General features: G+C 55.6%; 1 protein-coding gene across 1 annotated transcript; it reads left to right on the top strand.

Annotated features, from left to right (window-relative positions):
* The first annotated feature begins 962 nt into the window (after nt 1-962).
* On the top strand, nt 963-17,840 carry MMD2 (monocyte to macrophage differentiation associated 2). The gene is made up of 7 exons (XM_004175671.6): nt 963-1,243; nt 12,664-12,745; nt 13,388-13,548; nt 13,634-13,708; nt 13,982-14,083; nt 14,379-14,448; nt 14,888-17,840. The coding sequence occupies exons 1-7, from the start codon at nt 1,197-1,199 to the stop codon at nt 15,089-15,091; spliced, it is 741 nt and encodes a 246-aa protein (XP_004175719.2). The 5' UTR covers nt 963-1,196; the 3' UTR covers nt 15,092-17,840.
* The last annotated feature ends 1,155 nt before the right edge of the window (nt 17,841-18,995 follow it).

Genomic DNA, 18,995 nt, shown 5'->3' with positions numbered 1-18,995 from the left:
CCCTTCCTTTTGGTTGCTTTGGCTTTTGGAAGAGCTGTGTGTGCTGGATTTCCCATGGAAATGGCCATTCAAGCACAGCCCTTCTCCTCAAGATGTCCTCAGCTGTTCCACCTTCAGCATTGCCACAGCCCCAGCAAGGAAAGGTGCTGTGGGGTGACCCAGGCTCTGCTCCTCCCGGTGTTGCTGACCTCTCCTTTCTTGTCCCTCAGCTGCTGGCCTGAGGGTGCCTGTGGTCCCTGGCACAGCCGGGGCAAGGATGGCACCTCTCTGCCCCCATCACCTTTTGTATCTCCCTCTGAGCTGTCCAACCTCGGGTGTACCTGGGGATGTCACCTCCTGCAGGAGCCTACTTGAGTGATGCAGAGGAGGGAGGGGTGAAAGCTTTACGATGGAGATGGGCTGATTTTGGGGTCCTTAATCCTTGCCTTGCTGTCATGCTGCTTTGCCCCCTTTCATCCCGAGGGGTGCTGGAGTTGTGCCCCCTCCCAGGGGGGCAGCGATGGGGCTGAGGCAGAGCCACCCACCCCATGGGGCCTCTGGAAAATAATGGGGGGGGGGGGAATGATTAAAACCAAATAAATAAAAGCAAAGCCAAACAAACCGGCTCCTTGGGGAGCTGCCCCGGGGCGGGCAGAGATGTCTCGGGGACCCTCGGGGGGACCCAGCCGTGGCCAGCGGGGCCGGGGGGAGCAGGTGGGTACCGGGGGAAGCGTCTGAATGCCGGCACTCGGCGCTCTCCCCTTCCCCGATGCTTTAATCACATTTTCAATTCAAATCTGCTGCTATTTGATCCCCCGGGGGTGGCAGCGGGGAGGGTGGGGGATATTTTTAGCCGTGCTTAAAGCTGCCGGGGGGCGGAGGGAGATCGCGCAGGTTGCTGTGGCCGGGAAGAGTTGGAAGGGATTCCCCCCCACCCCCCTTTCTTTTTTTCCTCCTCCTCGTTGCACATCTGAGGGCGGCAGCGGGGCTGGCTCTCATCTCCTGGAGGTCGCCTTTGTTTTGCCCGTGTCGCTTCTCCCGAGCAGCGGAGGGGGCGGGAGGGGGCCGGGGCCGGGCTGGGCTGTGCCGGGCTGGGCTGGACCGGCCGCTCCTTCTCCCCGTCGGCCGCCGGAGCTCCCCGAGCCGGTGCCGTTCCCCCGGGCGGCACTTTTCCCCCTGCTGCTGCTCAGCCCCGGGACCCCCATGGCACGGCCGCGATGTTGGTGTCCCGGCTCCTGGATTTCCAGAAGACGCGCTACGCCAGGTAAATCCATCGGTGCGGCGGTCCCCGACCCCCGGTGCTCACAGAGCCCCCGGACAGCCCCAACCCCTCCCCGGGCTCGGCTCAGCTCGGCTGGGATGGAGCCCGAAAGGATCTTCGAAAGCTGCTGAGCGCCTCACAGCACAGGGCAAGCGCGGGCTGGGCTTTCGGCTACCTGCTGTTCTGCATCCCTAAAGGATTCTCGGCATCCTTGGGAGCCTCCGCTGCCTTTCGCTGGGTCTAACTTCACCAGCCGCTGCCGGGGCAGCAGGATCCTGCCTTCCCGAGGGAACAGACCCTAGCTCTGGCTCCGAACCCCCCATGGAGGGACCGATGTGATCCAGGGTCCCGGTGAACCCCCTCGGGGTGGCTCTCCCAGCCTGGAGCCGCAGGCTCAGCAGCGGGATGCAGGGCTGGTGGATCCTTCTCTCCCTCCATGAAATCCCCAGGGAGGTTTTCCAGCAGCAGCCGGGACCTGTTGGAAAAGCTCAGGTGTAGCAGGAAACCTCACGGTGTTACCTGTGCGGGGGGAAACCTGAGGATTGCTGAGCACAGGTCAGAGGGCACTTGGCCACACGAGGCTGCGGGATCAGATGTGGCCTTTAGGAGGGAGCTGGCAGGTGACACGGGGACAACACCCGCCCTGCCCACAGCCCTGTGCTCCCCGGGTGGCCGGGATGAGTCTGGGGGCACCGGGGGTGCCCAGCTTTGCACCGAGGACAGGCTTTGCTCCCAGCTCCCTGGGACTGTGCTGGGGATGTTCTTCTGCCTGGCACAGCTCCTGAGGGCACTGAGCTCTGTGCTGCCACTGCCAGACTCCCAGGGGTCCTGTCAGGGGTAGATACCAGAGAAAAACTTGTGTGAAAAGAAGTGGTGATGGTGGTTCTCGCCTGCTCCAGGTAGGATGATCCCCGAGAGATGTTTTTCTGGGCTGGGTAAGGACAGGAGACCATCCTCCAACCCCCATCAGCTCCTTTCCTTCCAGGTGTCCCATGGGGAAAGTCCATGCTTACATCTCCAAAACTTGCCTGAAACGTGGCCACTTGCTCAAAGACCCTTTAAAAGCTGTAGCTGCCTCCTGATAACCTTTGTCTGGGGAAGAGGCAGGAGGTACCCAGCAGATCTGCACAACTGCCTGGTACAAAACACTGTGAAAATGGAGAATTCAAGACTTTTTCACCCCCACCCTCCCCTGCCCAGTTGGCATGCAAAGGACAGAGCTGGGGGAAATTGAGCTGAGCAAATCTCTGTACCCTCCAGAGCAGGAGGAAAACCATACCTTTCCCCCATGGCAGGGCTGCAGAGGCTCTTTGGGAACTGGGCAGCAGTTCAGGGGCTGCTCCACTGACATCAGTCTCCCCCAGCAGAACCCATCTGCCAACCTGTTGCTTGATTTATCCCAAAGCAGCGTGCTCCAGCCTTGTTGTGGTCCTTTCTGGAGACAGCTTGTTAAATGGGATGGGGCATTGCAGGGAGCCTTGCAGGGATGGTGCCCACATGCAGGGCAGGGCTGTGGGGCACGGGGAGGGTCAGATCCACAGGGAATCTTCCAGCTCTCACTGTGTACCAGGCTGGATGGGGAGCAGCAGGACATGGGTGCTCCCTGGGCTTTCACCCCAAGAAAGTCACCAGCACGTGATGCTAACCCAGGGCTTCCTGTATCATCACAGAGATCCTCTTAGCCCAGTGCTCAAAAATAACAGTGGGATAATCCCTGTCCCCCTCCCTCCGTGCACACCAGCTCTGCTCTCCGTGGAAGTGCTCTGCTGGGGCATATCCCAAAAGAAACCCTAAAGCTGCTTTTTCCTTTGTGCCAGAGATACTCTTTCAGCTGAGCTCTGAGGTGGGAACTGGGGTGAGCAGAAGCCAGGGGACTCACGGTGGCACGTGTCCTTCACAGCAGCAGAAGCATCTCAAATCCTGTGTTCAGTTTTCACTACAGGAAAGATGGTGGGGTGCTGGAGCAGGTCCAGAGAAGGATAATACAGCACAAGTCTGATAAGGAGCAGCTGTAGGGAGCTCAGCCTGGAGAAAAGGAGGCTTGGGGGGACCTTCTCAGTGACCACAACTCCCTGACAGGAGGGTGCAGCCAGGTGAGGGTCAGGCTCCGCTCCCAGGGAACAAGGGACAGGATAAGACAAAATGGGCTCAAACTGCACTAGGGGAAGTTTAGATTAGATATTAGGAAAGATTAAAATAGGCTGCCTGGGGAAATGGCTGAATCACCATCCCTGGAAGTTTTCAAAAACACATGTGGATCTGGCACCTGGGGAAGTGGTTTAGGGGTGAACATGGTCAGGCTCAATCTTCAAGGTCTTGCCCAACCTTAACAATTCTATGATTCCATCTTGCAACATCTTTTCAGAGAATGTGGCCTTGCTTATAATGTTCCTTGAAAAAACCAAAAAATATCAAAGTTTTCCTTGTGGAGGAAAAGCCTGGAACAGGCTTCATTTTTCATGTCATTTTATCTAATTTTGAGCGAGGACCGAGAAAGGAGGAACTTGGCCATTGATACACCCACCAAAAGGAATAAATAAAACGCAGTGTGGTGATGAAAGACCTGTTGTGTGAGAACAAAGAGATGCAAAGCCGTGATCAATGTGGGAACGTTCTGTGAACTGCCAGGAGAAGCTCAGGGCTGGAGGGACACTAGGCTGTCTCCAAATCCCTCCTGGCTGGGCTTTGGAGGTGCAGAGTTCGAGCTGGGGCAGAGGGGAGGAAAGCAAAGGAGGGGCTGTCACCGTGGTGGAGCAGGGTGCAGGGCAGTGCCCTTTGAGCATTATGCTGTGGTTATAAATGAGAAACTCGATGGTTTCTGCTCGGCTGTGGGGCCCAGGAGGCTCTTCCATCACTGACACCCTGGGGAAATGGAGTTTCAAAGCACAGTTGCTGCAAGGCTTTCCCTGTCACTCACAGCCCTGACAGGCAATATCCATCTCCTGCCCCACAGGCCAAGTTTAACCACGACACCAGCACAGCACAGAGTGTGAGCAGATGTGATTCCTCCTGCTTTATCCAGCCACCACAGGGATATCCCTCCCCTCCCAGCTCACCAAAATGCTGCTGGGTCCTTCCCAGACCAAGCTGCATCTTTATCACTGGGCTCATTGGTCAGGTTACACTGACCTGGTAACCAAACTCTCCTTGACCCTCACCACCAGCCTTGACCCCTTTTTGGCCCAGTTTTAACTCAAACATGGTCTGGTCCTTCCTGCCCACGAAGCTGCCATGAGGCTGAGTAGTTCCCTGTGGGGACATTGAATGCTTCCCAGATCTTGGCCATCCATCCAGAGCTGTAATTGGCAGGAAACATGATTAATCAGGGAGCTGCTGTATCCAGCCAGCTTCAGCATCTCAGGAGCAGCAGTGGAGAGAGAGGCCTTTGCTGGGATCTGCAGGGCACTGAATCATCCCCATAAACTGATAGCAGCTCCTGTGATTTGTTCATGGTAAAGGCTCTAAATCTTACTGTGTTTGCTTGGGGTAACACAAAGAGGAGCAGATGGGAAAATTCACATTTATGTCTCAGCTCCTCACCTCCCTGTGCCTGCAATGCAGGCATTGCCACCTCCTCACCAGCATGAGGGGATGGAGGTCTGAACTCTACACTTGCTCAAACCCAAATCCTCTGAATTTGGGGAAAGGCAGTTGGGAAGACCTTCCTTGTTTCGCCCTGCACCTGTAATTATGGAGCAAGGAGACATTCATCAGCTATTCCAGCATCTCTGGCCAAGACAGTAAGAGGACAACCAGCAGGAACAGGGGGAATAGGAGATGTTGGGGTGCTCAGGCTCCAAACACAAGTGAACCAATGCCACATTGGGAAGACCTGTTCCCCACTGCTTTGCCATGAAAACATGAGCAGCCCTCGCCTGCTCCCACACACTCCAAGATGCTTTCCAAGGGCTCTGCTTCCCCCACAGCCCATGTGGGATGAAGCAGTGAGAAGGGAAATGTTTTAAGTGTTGATACCACAGCCTGAAGCTCCTCAAGAGGCAGGGGCTGCTCGCCTTGCGAGCACCAGCCCCATCAAGACCTGGCAGTCTGTCCCCAGCTGAGCAGACAGACCCCCCTGATGCAAAAGGCACTGCTCCAAGAGATGGGGAGGCCCCCAAAATGACTGGGAAAACCAGGATTGGCTGATGTTACCAACCAATTCCGTGCTGCTTGCTTTGTGAGGCCAGCTTGACTCAGATACCTTCTTAAAATGGCAGCAGTAGGAGTTACCTCACGTAGCTCAGGGTGCATAATGGGAACCAGGTATTTGGAAGGCAACAAGCTCTCAGAGCAGCATTTTTAATGGGATATCCACTCAGACTGCCCTGTTCCATCCTCTGTAAGGGCTGGGACATCCAGCAGGCCAAGCTCAGGTGGGGACAACCACACTGAAGATGTGCATGAGTGGGCAAACTGAGCCCCATGCTTTGTGCTTTTGGGGCAAGGACGGTCTCTTGGCTGCCTGGGAAACACATGATCCTTCCCCTCCTTCAGCTGGTGTTGGATATCAGCCTGATGTGATTCTTTGGCACAGTTTGCTGTGTCCAGCTTCACGAGGCAGCAGCCAACACAACCCATGGGAAATTCAAGCCACTGCCCAGCCTGGCAGGTCAGTGACTGTGAGAAATGGGGCTCTGCCAGGGCTGGTCTGGGGCTGGCCTCCCCTCCTCCTCCCTTCCCACACCCCCAGCTCCACAGTGAGACAAAGCCATGCCAACAAGTACAACTCCCAAAGAAAGGAAGGGAAAAGAGCACAACTTATTCCAGTCCTTCACTCCTGAGGGGTGCCTGGCTGCAGCTGCATGAGGAGCTTTGTTGAGTCCCCAGAGATGATGCTGCCAGGTCTGGGTCTGAGAAAGGCAGAGAAGACATGGTCAAACACACAGATCAGGTCTCTCCAGGTGTGACAAACTCAACATTTTCATGCAGGAGTCCAGAGCCTGATGGGCTCTCTGTGATCACACTGAACCTCTCATGATGACACGATACTACAGGTGTCATATTCCTGGTGGATGAGTCAGATACCACTGAGTTGAGCCAAGCAGTGCTGACCTTCAGGAGAATTTGGAGTCAACTCTGTGCTCCTGTTTGAGTTTACAGCCCAGGTTTGCTGCTGTTGAGGAAAGGATTTTATGCAGAAAGAAATCATCAGGTCAGGGAAAGGAGCTGTCTACTCTCTGTGCTGAGCAGCACTGGTTGGAACAGCAGCATTAGACACAGCCCTGCTCTCTGTTGTAAGCAATACTAATGGAAATCTTACTATCTGCATGCTTGGCTGGTGAAATACATGATTTTCCTTCTGTGCCTTCGCTGTCCAGAGGCATTTGCTGAATAATTTACAGATATGACTTGTACTTGAGCAGCATCTGGGAATCCCAAATGAGAGCCTGGCTGGGTCTCTCAGGCCATGCTGTGGGGAGATTTTATGAGCCTGGGACATGCTCACCTGCCCATGTATTTCACAGTCACAGCCAGGGTTAGAGGCTGGGAAAGCTCCAGCCCTCGAACTATCCAAATTTTCTGCCAGCAGGCACAGGATCCACTGGTCACACTCACTGCTGCCCACCTTGGGCTGCTGCAGTTAAAGAGGCAGAGCCAGCTCAGGATTTATCCCACTAAATCCCTGCTCAAGGCAAGGCAGCAAGGAACATGCACAATGACTTCCCAAACAATAAATTAATGAATAATAGAGGATTTGCAGTTCTGGAAACAGTCCTTCCAACAGTCACAAAACACCTGAGACATCAGAGTAATTTTGTGACTAATCAGCTGTTGTTGGATGTCTCATGAGTACCGAATGAAACAAGAAGTCCCAGCTCAGAAAGTAATTTGGGAAACACTCACCAATCCCATCTGTTGTGAATAAACAAACAGCTCTGCTGTGGTTGCAGGGTCATGAATTACCTTGGAAGAGTTAGAGATACCATCTACATAAAGAGCTGGGGAGAAAAAGAAATATCCCTGCCCCTAGGATGGGGATATGGGCAGTTAGCACCTTGTTGGGAGTTACTGCTGAATTTCCACCACCAGCAAAGCCCTGCTGGGTGTACATTGGCTCTTGTGGGTGCAGAAATGGTCAATGCCTGCATCCAGCCTGGCTTGGAGCCTCCTGTGGTTGTTCCTGAGCAAGAAAGGAATTGAGTATGCCCTTGGTACATTCAGGGGAAGAGCAGCACATTCCCTTCTGCACCCTCTGAGGCAGCAGGGTGTGTCAGGGGGTTGCCTGCTCTGTCCCTTCTCAGGGGACACCTGTGCCTGTGGCTCAGAGCCAGGTACATCACGGCCCTGGCTGAGCACACAGTCCCTTTTTGGGAGCACCTCCAAGTCAGCAGCAGCCCTTGCTCATCGTTCCTCAGGGCACGCAGGTTGTGTAGTGCCAGGGGATGCTCCACAGCCAGCCCAGGGTGCTCACACACATCAGAGTGCTGGCAATGAGCAAAACTGGGGTGGGAGGAATGAGATGAAGGATGATGATTTGATCTGCTGCCCCTTTGGACTCGCTTTGTGGGAGCAAGGCTGGCACCAGTGGAATCTGGGTGGGTTACTCCAGAAACCTGGGGGATTTACCTGTGAGAAAGGGGAATGCTGGCTTAGATAAAGACCCTTCCATTTCGTGCTCCAAACCCAAGCTGCCAGCTCCTTGTGCTAGGAAGTGTGACAGAAGAAATCACCGAGTTGTGCTGCTCCATCAGCCCTCTCCCATGGATGGGCCAGGGTCACAGGAGGGGCCCAAGGCCAGGCCTGCCCCATCTTCCCTGTCCCAGGAGCTGCCCCCGAGCTTTCAGCAGGGCCATATGTGTGTGTGGGAGCCTGCAGGCACCGAGGAACGGGCTGGGAAGGGAGGGCTCAGCCCCGGCGGGTGCCCCGCGGTGCCCGTGTGGGTGGCACTGCTGCCTTGGCCTTTCTGCTTCCCAGTGGCAAACGTTCCCAAGTCAGTGGGGAGGAGGGAAAAGCAGCATTTCACAAGGGCTCCTGGGCTGGGTAAAGCAGTAAAATCTGGGGGATCTCCTGGGTTCAAGGTGGGTGTTTCCCCGTGGTCCTGCATTTCGTGAGCCCCGCCATGGTGTGGTGCACATCAACAGCAGCCAGGCTCCATGCCAGCACACAGCTCCCCAGCACTCAGCTAATTACAAACCACAGAGGAGCTCAAGGGATTGAAGCCTCTTACCAGGGATGCAGCTGGAGCATTAGCAGATCCCAGATCAGAGGCAGAGCACTTGCCAAGCCCCAGCTTACGGGGATGCCACCACAGCAGCTCCCACGTGAGCACGAGCCCCAGGACCAAGCCCTGACATCTGTGCTGGGTGTGCAGCCTCGGGGCAGTCAGGGCAAACCCAGGCCATGCCCTGAAGAGAGGCCAGTCTGCCCTGCAGGGACACATCTGCTCCATCACTGACACCTCAGGCATCACAGCACTTGTTCTACCAAGGGGCAGACCCAGCAGAACTTACCACAACTGCTGATCAACATCCAGCAAATTCTTCCTCAAGCCTCCCTCTCTAACCACCACCAGAATCTTCCTCTGCTTCTTTAAAAGCAGCTGTGACATCCAGTCACAAGAGGAAGGAGAAATCATCTCCCTCTGCAGCCAGGTCCCAAGAACTGCCCAACAGGGAACACAGCTTGGAGAAGACCCAGCTCCTTGGGCTGGAGGGTGGATACACAGAAAATCCATCTCCACAGGCTTTAGGCCAACTCCTGAGCAAGCCCAGCCCTTTTATAAGCCACTTGCAGGTGAAACCTGTAGAGGTGAGCTGCTGTAGAGATTTGTATCACCTGGGGTAACCTTGGACTTGCTGACTGCTCCTTTGTCCCCGTGGCACCCAGCCCACAGTGCACAGACACACAGACACATGCACAGGCTGATTTATGGCAGGGCTGGGAAGGGCAGGTGTTGGAGCAGCTCTTTTCAAGGGCAGAAATCCAACTCACACCTCCCCATCCACATCTTAGTGGTCATTTTACACCCTCCTCGCATTATCCACAACTGGCTTGCCTAAAGGATGTCAAAATTGTTATCCTCACTTGGAGAGAGGGGAAAGGGGAATGAGAGAGACATGAAGAGATGTGCAGAGGCCAACCAGGGGGCTAAGCCCCATCTGTCCCAAATTGCAGACTGGCTTGGGTCTCTTTTGGGGCTGTTCCCCTCATGTGTGCAGGGGACAGCTTTCCTGCAAGTGTCCAATGGCTCTGCTTATGTGAGTGTGTGGTGACCATGGAGTGACTGATTCAGATTCTCTTGGTGCCCTCAGGATAGCTCAGAGTCCCACATGAGCCCTCCTGAGGAATAATTCAACTGTATCCCTTTCTTACCTTCTTCCCTTCTTCCCACCCCAGCAAAGGAAGAGCCAGGCAGATCTGCATGATTTTGGAGACTGGAATTTTGTTCTTGGATAAAAGCCTTTTAAAAACCCAGTAAAAACCCCTAAAGCTATGTTAAAAAAACCCCAACCCAACAGAGCAGGAGAAAGGAGCAGGCCTGGGAAGCCAGCTCTGCACTGTGCCCAGGGACAAGGGGCTCATTGTTTCCCTGGCCAGAGCTGCTGTACTGGCCCTTTTCAGGCTCCCTCCCTGGGAAAGGGGCCAGGAGAAAGCAGGGCAGGCAAAAACCGTGGGACTGCTGGGAATAACCCCTGGTCAGACCCTCAGCAGCTCCCCCTCTTCATCCAGGCAGCTGTAGGGAGTGTGCCAGGAGCAGCACCGGGAGGAGAAGGTGCCCGGGAACCCTTTGGCTCCCTGCTTCCCACACACCATCCCTGGAAATGAACATGCTCCTGCTCCTGCTCTGCAGGAGGCTTTGAACTTCTCTGTGTTTTTTGGCTTTTGCCATCTTGAAGCACTTCTGAGTTGCACTGGAGCACCCAGTGGTGTGTAAACACCTGCTTGTGGCTTCCTGTACCCAGGAGTCACAAATGCTGTTTCCAAGTGCATCCGTCTGGCTGTCCAGGCTGGAGCTGTGGTTTGAGGTGGGTTCTGCACACTGGTGTGGCAACTGTCTGCAGGCTGGGAATGCTGCAGGGCTCCCTGTGCCCTGCCCTTCATCCATGCCAGTGTGTACAGGGATGACACAAGCTGGTCCATAAAATCCCAGGAGAGCAGGGGAGGAAACGGCCTCTGCACCCCTGGGAAATGAGGTGCAGCCAGGGACTTATCCTGCCTTGCCAGATGTGCCAACACCAGCTGCTCCCATTGCTACAGAGCATAGAGGACCACAGAAATCTGCCAAATTAGCCCCAAAACACAATGCAGGTCCCAAAAGTGGGGCTCAGGCTGACCCACCACATCCCACATCTTTGATGCTCCATTTCTCACCAGCCACAGGATGATGCTAACTAGAAAGCAGGGCAGGAAAATAAGAGCATTTTCTCCCCAGGTAAAAAAAAAAAAAAGGTTCTTCCTCAAGGCTATTGTCCCTCTGGGAAAAGCAGGAGGTTTGTGGTGCCCCACACCAGCACAGCTCTGAGCTTCAGGAACATAAATGCTCTCCAACCTTGCTACATGGAGATGGCTTGGGTGGTCCTTCCCAGCTTCTCCACCCCTGTGCCAGAGCTAGGGAGGATATTTGCACCCCAGGGAAACCTTCCCAAAGGGTCTGGGAGCCCCCCAGGCCTGGGGAGGAGGCTGTGGAATTGGTTGAGTGTTGCTGCTCTGAACAGCACCAGCCAGAGCAGAGGGGAGATGGAGCAAGCTTTGTTAAAATCAATACATTCAAGGAAAAGGCCTTGAACGTGTTTCCTCAGCAACTGTGACGTCATGTGGATGTCTGGCCTCCTCTCTTCCCCCCTCCTTCTGATTATTAAAGGGAAAATAAAGGGAAGCAGACAGTGAAGGGGAGCTGGGGACAGTCTCCTGGCAACGCTGGGGACAGTAACGTGCTCCTGCCAGGACGTGGCTCCAGCACAGGCAGCTCTGCCAGGCCTTGTGGCTGGAGTGGTAGGATGGGGAGGGCATCCCTGGTGTCCCTGGGGTGGAGGTGGCAGTGCTCTGGGCACAGCCATGGCCCCAGGGATGCCCAGCTTCTTCCCAGCCCTGCTGAGCCCCCATTTACCCCGTGGGAGCCCTCAGTGAGCAGAGCAGTGGGAGCTTGGCCCCTCCATTCCCCCCCTTAATTCCAGACATTTTTTGGTGATGAGGACCATGAATCTCTTCCCACAGTGCCCGGTCTGGCAGGGGGCAGGGCAGGGGCTGGGGACAGGGCCCCTCTGTGGGTTGTCACTGTCACCTGCTGGGACACCCCTTACCCCGCTGTGGTTGCACAATTCCCCCCACACCAAATCCTTGTCATTTGAGCTATTTAATCCATCCTGGCTCAGTTTGAACAGGTAAAGGCTCAGGTAGGAGATGGCAGAGGAGTCCACACAGGCGTGGGTGGCTTGGGGACAGGCAGAGGGGACTTCTCCTGCCTTTCCAAGCATCCCTGCCTGAAGCATCACCCTGTGCCCAGCAGCAAGGTCTTTCCAGCCCCTGAGCCCCTTTGCTGGGCACAACTCAGCTGTGAAACGCTGCAGATGGTGCTGGAGCTGGGGGCAAGCAGGGTCACAGAGCAATTAGCCCAGGTCCTGCGAGCAGCCCTGCCGGCCCCTGCTCGGCTCGGCCGTCCTGGCCTGAATCACAGCAGGAAAAATCTTAAAAACCCCTGATTGTCAGGAGCAGGCAAGGAACCGTCAGCATTTCCCTGCTTCTCATTCCCTTTGCTCAGCCTCCACTGCTGTCTCCTGCCAGAAGAGGGTGGTGAACGAGGCTTTGCTCAGAGCTGTTACCCCAGATGCACATTTAGTTTGTTGTTACACACCCAGCTATGGAGTGACACCAATTTTTATCGCTGCCTGTTGGTCCAGCAGGGGAAATCCATAGTCCTGTGAATGCCAAGAGCAAGCTGATGCCTCCTAAGACTAAGAGAAACAGAAATAAAGATGCAGGCTTTCAAGGGAGGGCAGTAGGCTTTTCCCCACAGCTCTGGGGGTAGGGGGTAGGTGCAGGTGGTACCCAGAAGCCAAAGGCATTGCAGGGATACCCTTTTTGGAGCTGGGCATGCTGCTGTGACATGAAGGTGTCACCCCTGCATGGCTTGGGGTCCCACAGGTCTGCCCACTCCCCTATGTCCCCTCTTTGTTGCTGGGGCTCTTCCCACTTCTGCCCACAGCAACTGGCAGAGCTGGCTCCTGCCTTCTGCTCTCCAAGCAGCAGCAGCTCCCAGGAGCTGCTTCAGCCTCAGCCATGGCTGAGCAAGACGTGGGGACCCTGCACTTGGGGACAGCCAGATAGACACGCTGTGCTCTGCTGTCCCTTCTTCAGGGCAGCTGGAGCAAAGCTGAGCCATGATAGGGCTGCAGGCTGGGGGTGGCCCTGTGCAGACCCCTCCAGAAGGGTTTTACTCCATCCCTGTCCCCTGAGTGTGTTTCTCTCCCTGCTTCTCTCTGCAGGTTCATGAATCACCGTGTCCCATCCAACTGCAGGTACCAGCCCACGGAATATGAGCATGCAGCCAACTGTGCCACCCACGCTGTGAGTCCCTGTCCCTGTCCCTGGGTGAGGGAGGATGGTGCTCATCTCTCTGGGATCCACTGAGGAACCTCAAGGGACACCCAAAAACGTCTGTGTTCAGCCCTGGGGCTGAGAGTCTGAGGGCTGTGGTGAGGCAGATGTGCCCTGCGTGCTCCTGGGGATTGGGATGTTCTCCTGCCCTGGGAAGTTGATTTGCACTTCCCTTGCTCTCCCCCACTGTGGCCTCATGTCCCTGGGAAATCTGGCTGTGGGCTTGGTGGGGCAGGAGCATTTTCAAAGCTCCCTGAAAATGGATTGTTTCCACAGCAAGAGCTGTGACAGGTGCCCGTGGGGCTGTCTGTGTAGCAGTGGGAGGGACCTCTCCCCCCATCAGGGTTTCTTTTGGAAGTAGACAATTCCCAGTCTGAGTCCTGGGAGATGACTCAGAGACAGTCATCCTCCTTGTGCCTTCCTCCTCCTCCTCCCTACCTTCTGGACAAACTATTTTGGAGCTGCACCATGCAGGGAGGGGCCCTGCCTGCCCCTTGGGGTGGTAGCTTTGACCAGAAGCTAAAGAAACACCTAAAAGGAGAAGTGGAGGCTCTATTATAGCTGCTCAATGGAAATGCAAAGAGTCAACAGTGGGTTTGCTTGCCCTTCCAGTTCTGGATCCTGCCCAGCATCCTCGGCAGCTCCATCCTCTACATCCTCTCTGATGATCAGTGGGAAACCATCTCAGCCTGGATCTATGGCTTTGGCTTGTCCAGCCTCTTCATTGTCTCCACCATCTTCCACACCATCTCCTGGAAGAAGAGGCATCTCAGGTACCGTCCCTGATTGCTCAGGGCTTGGGAAGGGGGAGAGGGCCCAGATTCCCCCAGTGCTGTGACCCATCTGTCCGTCCTGCAGGACTGTGGAGCACTGCCTGCACATGTTTGACAGGATGGTGATCTACTTCTTCATCGCCGCGTCCTACGCTCCCTGGTGAGTTCCTGGTGGCTGGGGGTCTTCACCTGGCCCCACTGAAGGGGAAAAAAATCATCCTGATTCCAACAAATAGAGTTTCCCTCTCTGGCTTTGCTTCTTCTCGAGGTTGTACCTCACCCTTTCCACAAAACCTTCACATCCTATGGATTTCAGCTGCTGGCAGTTACAAGTTGGGAAGACCCTGTGGTGGGACAGCCACGGGGGTGAGGGGCTGAGCCCAGTCCAGGGCTTTGCCTTAGACCCACCTCAGCACAGCCCTGGCTCTTGCAGGTTGAACCTGAGGGAGTTGGGTCCCTGGGCCTCCCACATGCGCTGGATCATCTGGATCATGGCGTCCATCGGGACCGTCTACGTTTTCTTCTTCCACGAGCGGTGAGTGCCTGCGCCCGGCCCGGCCGGTGGGTGCGTGGGGACCGGGGCACGGAGTGGGGACACGCTGCCATGAATTTCTTCCTCCACGTGGTGGCACCAAATAAAAAGCCAAAGGCTCCAAGACGTCACCGCGGAGTCCCAAGCGCCAGGTCCCAAGCCAGCGCACACATGGGGATGTGGGACCTGCTGTGATGGCGCTGCCACCCCTTTCCCTGTAGAACTGCTGCGGAAATTTCAAACATAAATCTCAACCTCCCTGTTCCCCTGCCCCAAGCTGCCTCTCTGCTTGTCGCAGGTACAAGCTGGTGGAGCTGGTGTGCTACGTTATCATGGGCTTCTTCCCCGCCTTGGTCATCCTCTCCATGGTAAGGCCCTGCTGGAGGCACTTGGGCTCAGTGTGAGGGACAAATCCCAGGAGGGATTTGAAAACCTGGAGCGGCGTGTCTGCGGTGGGTTGGTGCAGTCTCCAGGCTGTGTGAGGGATAAAGCCATCCCTGATATGATGTAGCTCACCTTGGATTTGCAGGTGCTTTGGGTGCCCAGCAGGCACCACGTGCATCTCTCCCAGATCTCCTTCCTGGGCTCTGTTTGGAAATTGTAGGATCACAGAATCATAGAATTGGAAGGGACCTCAAAGATCATCTAGTTCCATTTCTCCCAGGGCTGTTGGGTCCCTGCTGTCTTGCCAGAGCGTAGCAGAAGGCAGAGAAGTCCAGAGCTGCAGCTGGACACCACAGCTGGTCTCAGTGGGGTGGTGGGAGAGGGCAGACCCCCTTGGCCTCACTGAGCATTGCCTGCTCCCAGCCCAACAGGGACGGCCTCCTGGAGCTGGTGGCCGGCGGCTTCTTCTACTGCCTGGGCATGGTGTTCTTCAAGAGCGACGGCCGCATCCCCTTCGCCCACGCCATCTGGCACCTCTTCGTGGCCATCGGAGCTGGCATCCACTACTATGCCATCTGGAGGTACCTGTACCGGCCCGGAGCGCTGGACACCAAAACCTCCCGCTAGAAGCCTTAAAGACATCCTTTGTGCCACCCGGCACGTGGGCACACAGAGGGCAGCGGGAACACAGCCTGCACCATGGGCTCACCCCAAAATCCCTCACCCCCTGGACAGCAGCTGTCGGTGCCCTTCCCACACAGACAGGACAGCCTGGAGGCTGATTTTAAATATTTTTCTTTTTTAACCTCGGGAACTGTTTATTTTTTTAGGCAAAGGTTTCAGAGCACAGTGACTGACTGGGCTGTGGGTGATAGGAGTGACCACTCGCTGGGAGCTTCACTCACTCACCTGGCCTTGAGCATCCCACGGGACTGGGCACCTTGGTCCCACACACCCCTGGCTATGACACCCTGGGTTTGGCTACTGGAGTCCTTAGAGTGTGCCACTGAGGGGACTGGAGGAGTCAGGATGAGGGGAGAGGGATGTGGTGACACCCCTGCGCCACCTGGACTGGCTCCTAAATCATCCCAAATCCTGTCAGCATAAACATCCATCCCAAGCCCTTGAGGGAAGGGTCCATACTCAAGAAGCCTTACGAGAGATTGAATCTTGAATCTCTTCCAGGGCACCCCGGCCCCTGAGCACTGGGAATCCCTTTCTCTAAGCCAATATGAAGTGAGCATCTCAGTACATCCCTGGGATCTCCTATGGACAATTTCTGCCTGGAGTGCTTGGTTTTCCTCTCCAGCCTGGTGCCAGTGGCAGCCTGAAGCACAGCCCTGCTCCCAGGCCCTGCTGCACGTGTGCCTTCAGCAGGGAGCAGAGCTGGGATCCAGCTCCTGGCATCTCCCTGACTGGGGTCAGCCCATCCACTTCAGGGGATTCCCTTTGTCCGAGAGGGAGGGAAGAGAACCTCCTTGGACTGGGATCACAGGGCTGCCTGCCTTCTCTGCTCCCATTTTGCTGATTAACCTGTTGCTCACCAGATTTAATTCCACTTTTGGAAAGATTTCTGGCATTCCCAGGATTGCTGCAGGGCGGGAATGAATCCACACGAAGCCTGGGTGTGAGCTGTGATGGAGAGATCCCAGTGATGCTCAATTTTCAGATGCCTGACCATGGCCACACAGTGCTAACTCAGGCCAATGAGACATGGAACATCCAGCCAGCTGCTGGGAGCAGCAGAATGGCAAACCCACACCTGATCCTGCTCCCCAAACACCCTGGCAGAGCTGCTGGAGCCAGGAGGGTGTGGTGTGTGCTGGGCTGTGCCTGCGCCATCCCCATCAGCCTCCAAAATAATCAATTGTCCATCATCTCTTTTTGGCCTTTGATTAATCACAGCTGCAGCCTCTGGCACCATGTGGCAAGTGAGGGAGCTTTATGGCCACCATCCCACATCTCCTGTTTCTCCAGCAGCATTCCAGGGAGCTGAGCAGAGCTTGGGGTCCCCCCAGCCTGTGGCACCCCAGGACTGGCTCTCCAGGGCTGTGCCATTGTGCAGCAAATTACCAAAGAGGAAACGTCTGGATACTCACCCCCTCCTGACATGGCTGTGGTTGTCAGGCTGGCAAAAATATCTGCTGGGCTTTCACTTCCACAGGCAGAAGTTTCCTGTAAAAGGCTCTGGGAGCTGTACCTGCCACCCCAGCCTGGCGTGGGGCTGCTGGGGGTCTGTGCCCAGGGCACCCCAAAGCAGCCTTTGGGCTGGCACTGTCCTTGGGAATGGGAGGCCTTAGGGACAGGGTGAACGAGCTGGTGTGAGCCCAGATCCTGCTGCTGTGCTGCCCAGCCCTGGCTCTGTCACCTGCTGCAGGTGGAGAGGTGGAGAAGGACGAGCTGTGAGTAACCAGCAGTTGATGGAGCATACCCAGGGTTGGAATAGCAGGATACAGAGGTCCCAGAATGGGAGATGCCACATTTTCTCTCTGGCAAGTCATTACCCTTCTCTGTGCCTCAGTTTCCCCATCTGTAAAATGGGGGTGAAGACCCTGACCTACCTCACAGGGCTCGTGTGAGGACCCCGTGAAGCACCTGGAGGACAGCCAGAGCTTCACAAACACCTGCTTCAATTTTCACTGAGTCTGAGGGAGCAGCTTCCAGAGCCACTGTGGGGCACAGGGACAGCTTCAGCTCTCCTCCCTCTCTGTCACCAACACCACAGGGAACCACCCTGGGGTCAGAGCAGGCAAACAGCACTCCCAGCCACAGGCAAATGTCCCCTGGCAGGGGCTGAGGATGCCCAGGGACCACCACCACGCCCGTAGGCTTCATCCCAAGGGATTTATCTCAGAAACTGTTCTGCCATTGGTGGTCTTTTGGCCCTAAATCTGTCCCAAGGGTTCCTGAGGCACAGGCCAGAAGGACTTTTCTGAGGCTGCTTCAACTCAGTCTCCTGCTGAAAATCCAGGGCAGGACACCTGGGCAGGAATGGATGGCTGGGCTCTGTTGGGAACATTGCCACCCTGCCTTCAGCCTGGGCTTGCAGAGTGGGCTTCTCTGTAGCTGAGAGGCTCCCCCTCTTCCCTTGCTCCTAAATCCTCCCCTTGCACAGCATGGGGGGCACAGAGCAAGTTTTTGGCTTGTCCTCCTGTTTTATACTAATTTTAAATGACTCGTAACATTCAGGATGTTTGTGGAGGAGGGCTCGAGGGATCTTTTTAGCATCTCATGTTTTTCACCATCCATCCTTGTTCAATCAGTATTTTATATTTAACACAGTATTGGGTCAAATACAAACAAATGTAAGGAAGATAATGCTAGTGGATGTTGTTTCCTGTGGAGTAGGATCGAAATAAAAACTCAAGATACCTCACTCTTGCCTGCTTGTTAAATCAAAATTAGTTCCCCTGCAGCATCTGGAAATAAACTCATTTTCTATCTGACTCATCCCCCACGGCTTTGCTCTCTGGGGAGGAGAGGAGCCACTCAACCAACTGCAGGCACTGGGCTGCTGAGCACTGACTCACCTTGGTGCAGGGATGGCATTGCCAGCTGCTGAACAAACAAACAGACAAACAAAATAAATAAATCAGCGGGTTTGCTGGCAGTGCCCCTGTGCCCAGAGGTGCTGGCTGAAGACTCACCAGCATCTCACCACGGCAGTGTCAGCACAGAGCCCTCCACGCCTGCTCCAGCCCTGCCATTTCCCCTCCTCCGTGGCTGAGTCAGAGGCTGAGGTGTGGAGCCCCAGGGCTGGAGCTGCAGGGGGATGAAGGAGGAGAAAATCTGTGGCAGCCTGGGCAGGGGGCAAGCACAGCTCCCTGCTGACCCCACAGGGCAAACCCACCGCCCCACCAGCCTCTCCCGTGGGCACGGGCTCCTCTTGGAGGGGGAGAATTTGTCCCCGTGCTGGAGCTGCCTGCCCTGGGCTCTGCACATCCCCTGCCTGCCCTCTCTGCCATAATTACACATAATTCCCTCCAGGCTGCCATGCTCAGCGGCTTTCCCAGAAAGCCAGGGAGGGTTCCTGCTTCCAGGGGCAGCTGAACTCACCCCAAAACCTGACCCACAACTTCCACCTCATTCCTTTGCTGCTGGCAACTGGGCTGGACTGGGAGGCCTCCTGACTTTGCCTTGCTTTGGTGCTGTCGTTCCCAGAGGGTGTCTGGGTGGCAGAATTGCTTTCCCACCCAGAGCAGCCCTGGACGGGGAAACACCCTTTTACCAAAAGGAGATGTTTTCACCAAGGCAAGCAGAGCCTTTTGACCATCTCAATTGAACAACTGCCCAGTGCAATAAGGATCCATCCCTCACTCCTTTCAGCCTGTGTGCACCCTCAGCAGTCTCCAGGTCAGCTCTGGAGCTGGTTGGATAAAACCTGTTTGGCCAAAGCCAGCTGTGCAGCTGTGAGCCCTGCCTGGCTCGCTCCTGGAATTTTCATAGAATCCTAGAAAGGCTTGGTTGGAAGGAACCTTAAAACTCAAGTTGTTCCAACCCCTGCCATGACCTTCCTCTAGAGCAAGCTGAT

The sequence above is a fragment of the Taeniopygia guttata genome, chromosome 14 (genome assembly GCF_048771995.1).
Source record: "Taeniopygia guttata chromosome 14, bTaeGut7.mat, whole genome shotgun sequence".
Lineage (NCBI taxonomy): Eukaryota > Metazoa > Chordata > Aves > Passeriformes > Estrildidae > Taeniopygia > Taeniopygia guttata.
Note: the sequence above shows the minus strand (reverse complement) of the source record. Positions and strands in the feature narration are given on the sequence as shown.

What these genes read in the sequence shown, in the direction of transcription:
- MMD2 (XM_004175671.6), top strand. Translation starts at nt 1,197, where the DNA reads ATGTTGGTGTCCCGGCTCCTGGATTTCCAGAAGACGCGCTACGCCAG. An exon ending in CCAACTGTGCCACCCACGCT is followed by an intron (nt 12,746 to 13,387) that starts GTGAGTCCCTGT and finishes TTGCCCTTCCAG; the next exon opens with TTCTGGATCCTGCCCAGCAT. An exon ending in GTTTTCTTCTTCCACGAGCG is followed by an intron (nt 14,084 to 14,378) that starts GTGAGTGCCTGC and finishes TGCTTGTCGCAG; the next exon opens with GTACAAGCTGGTGGAGCTGG.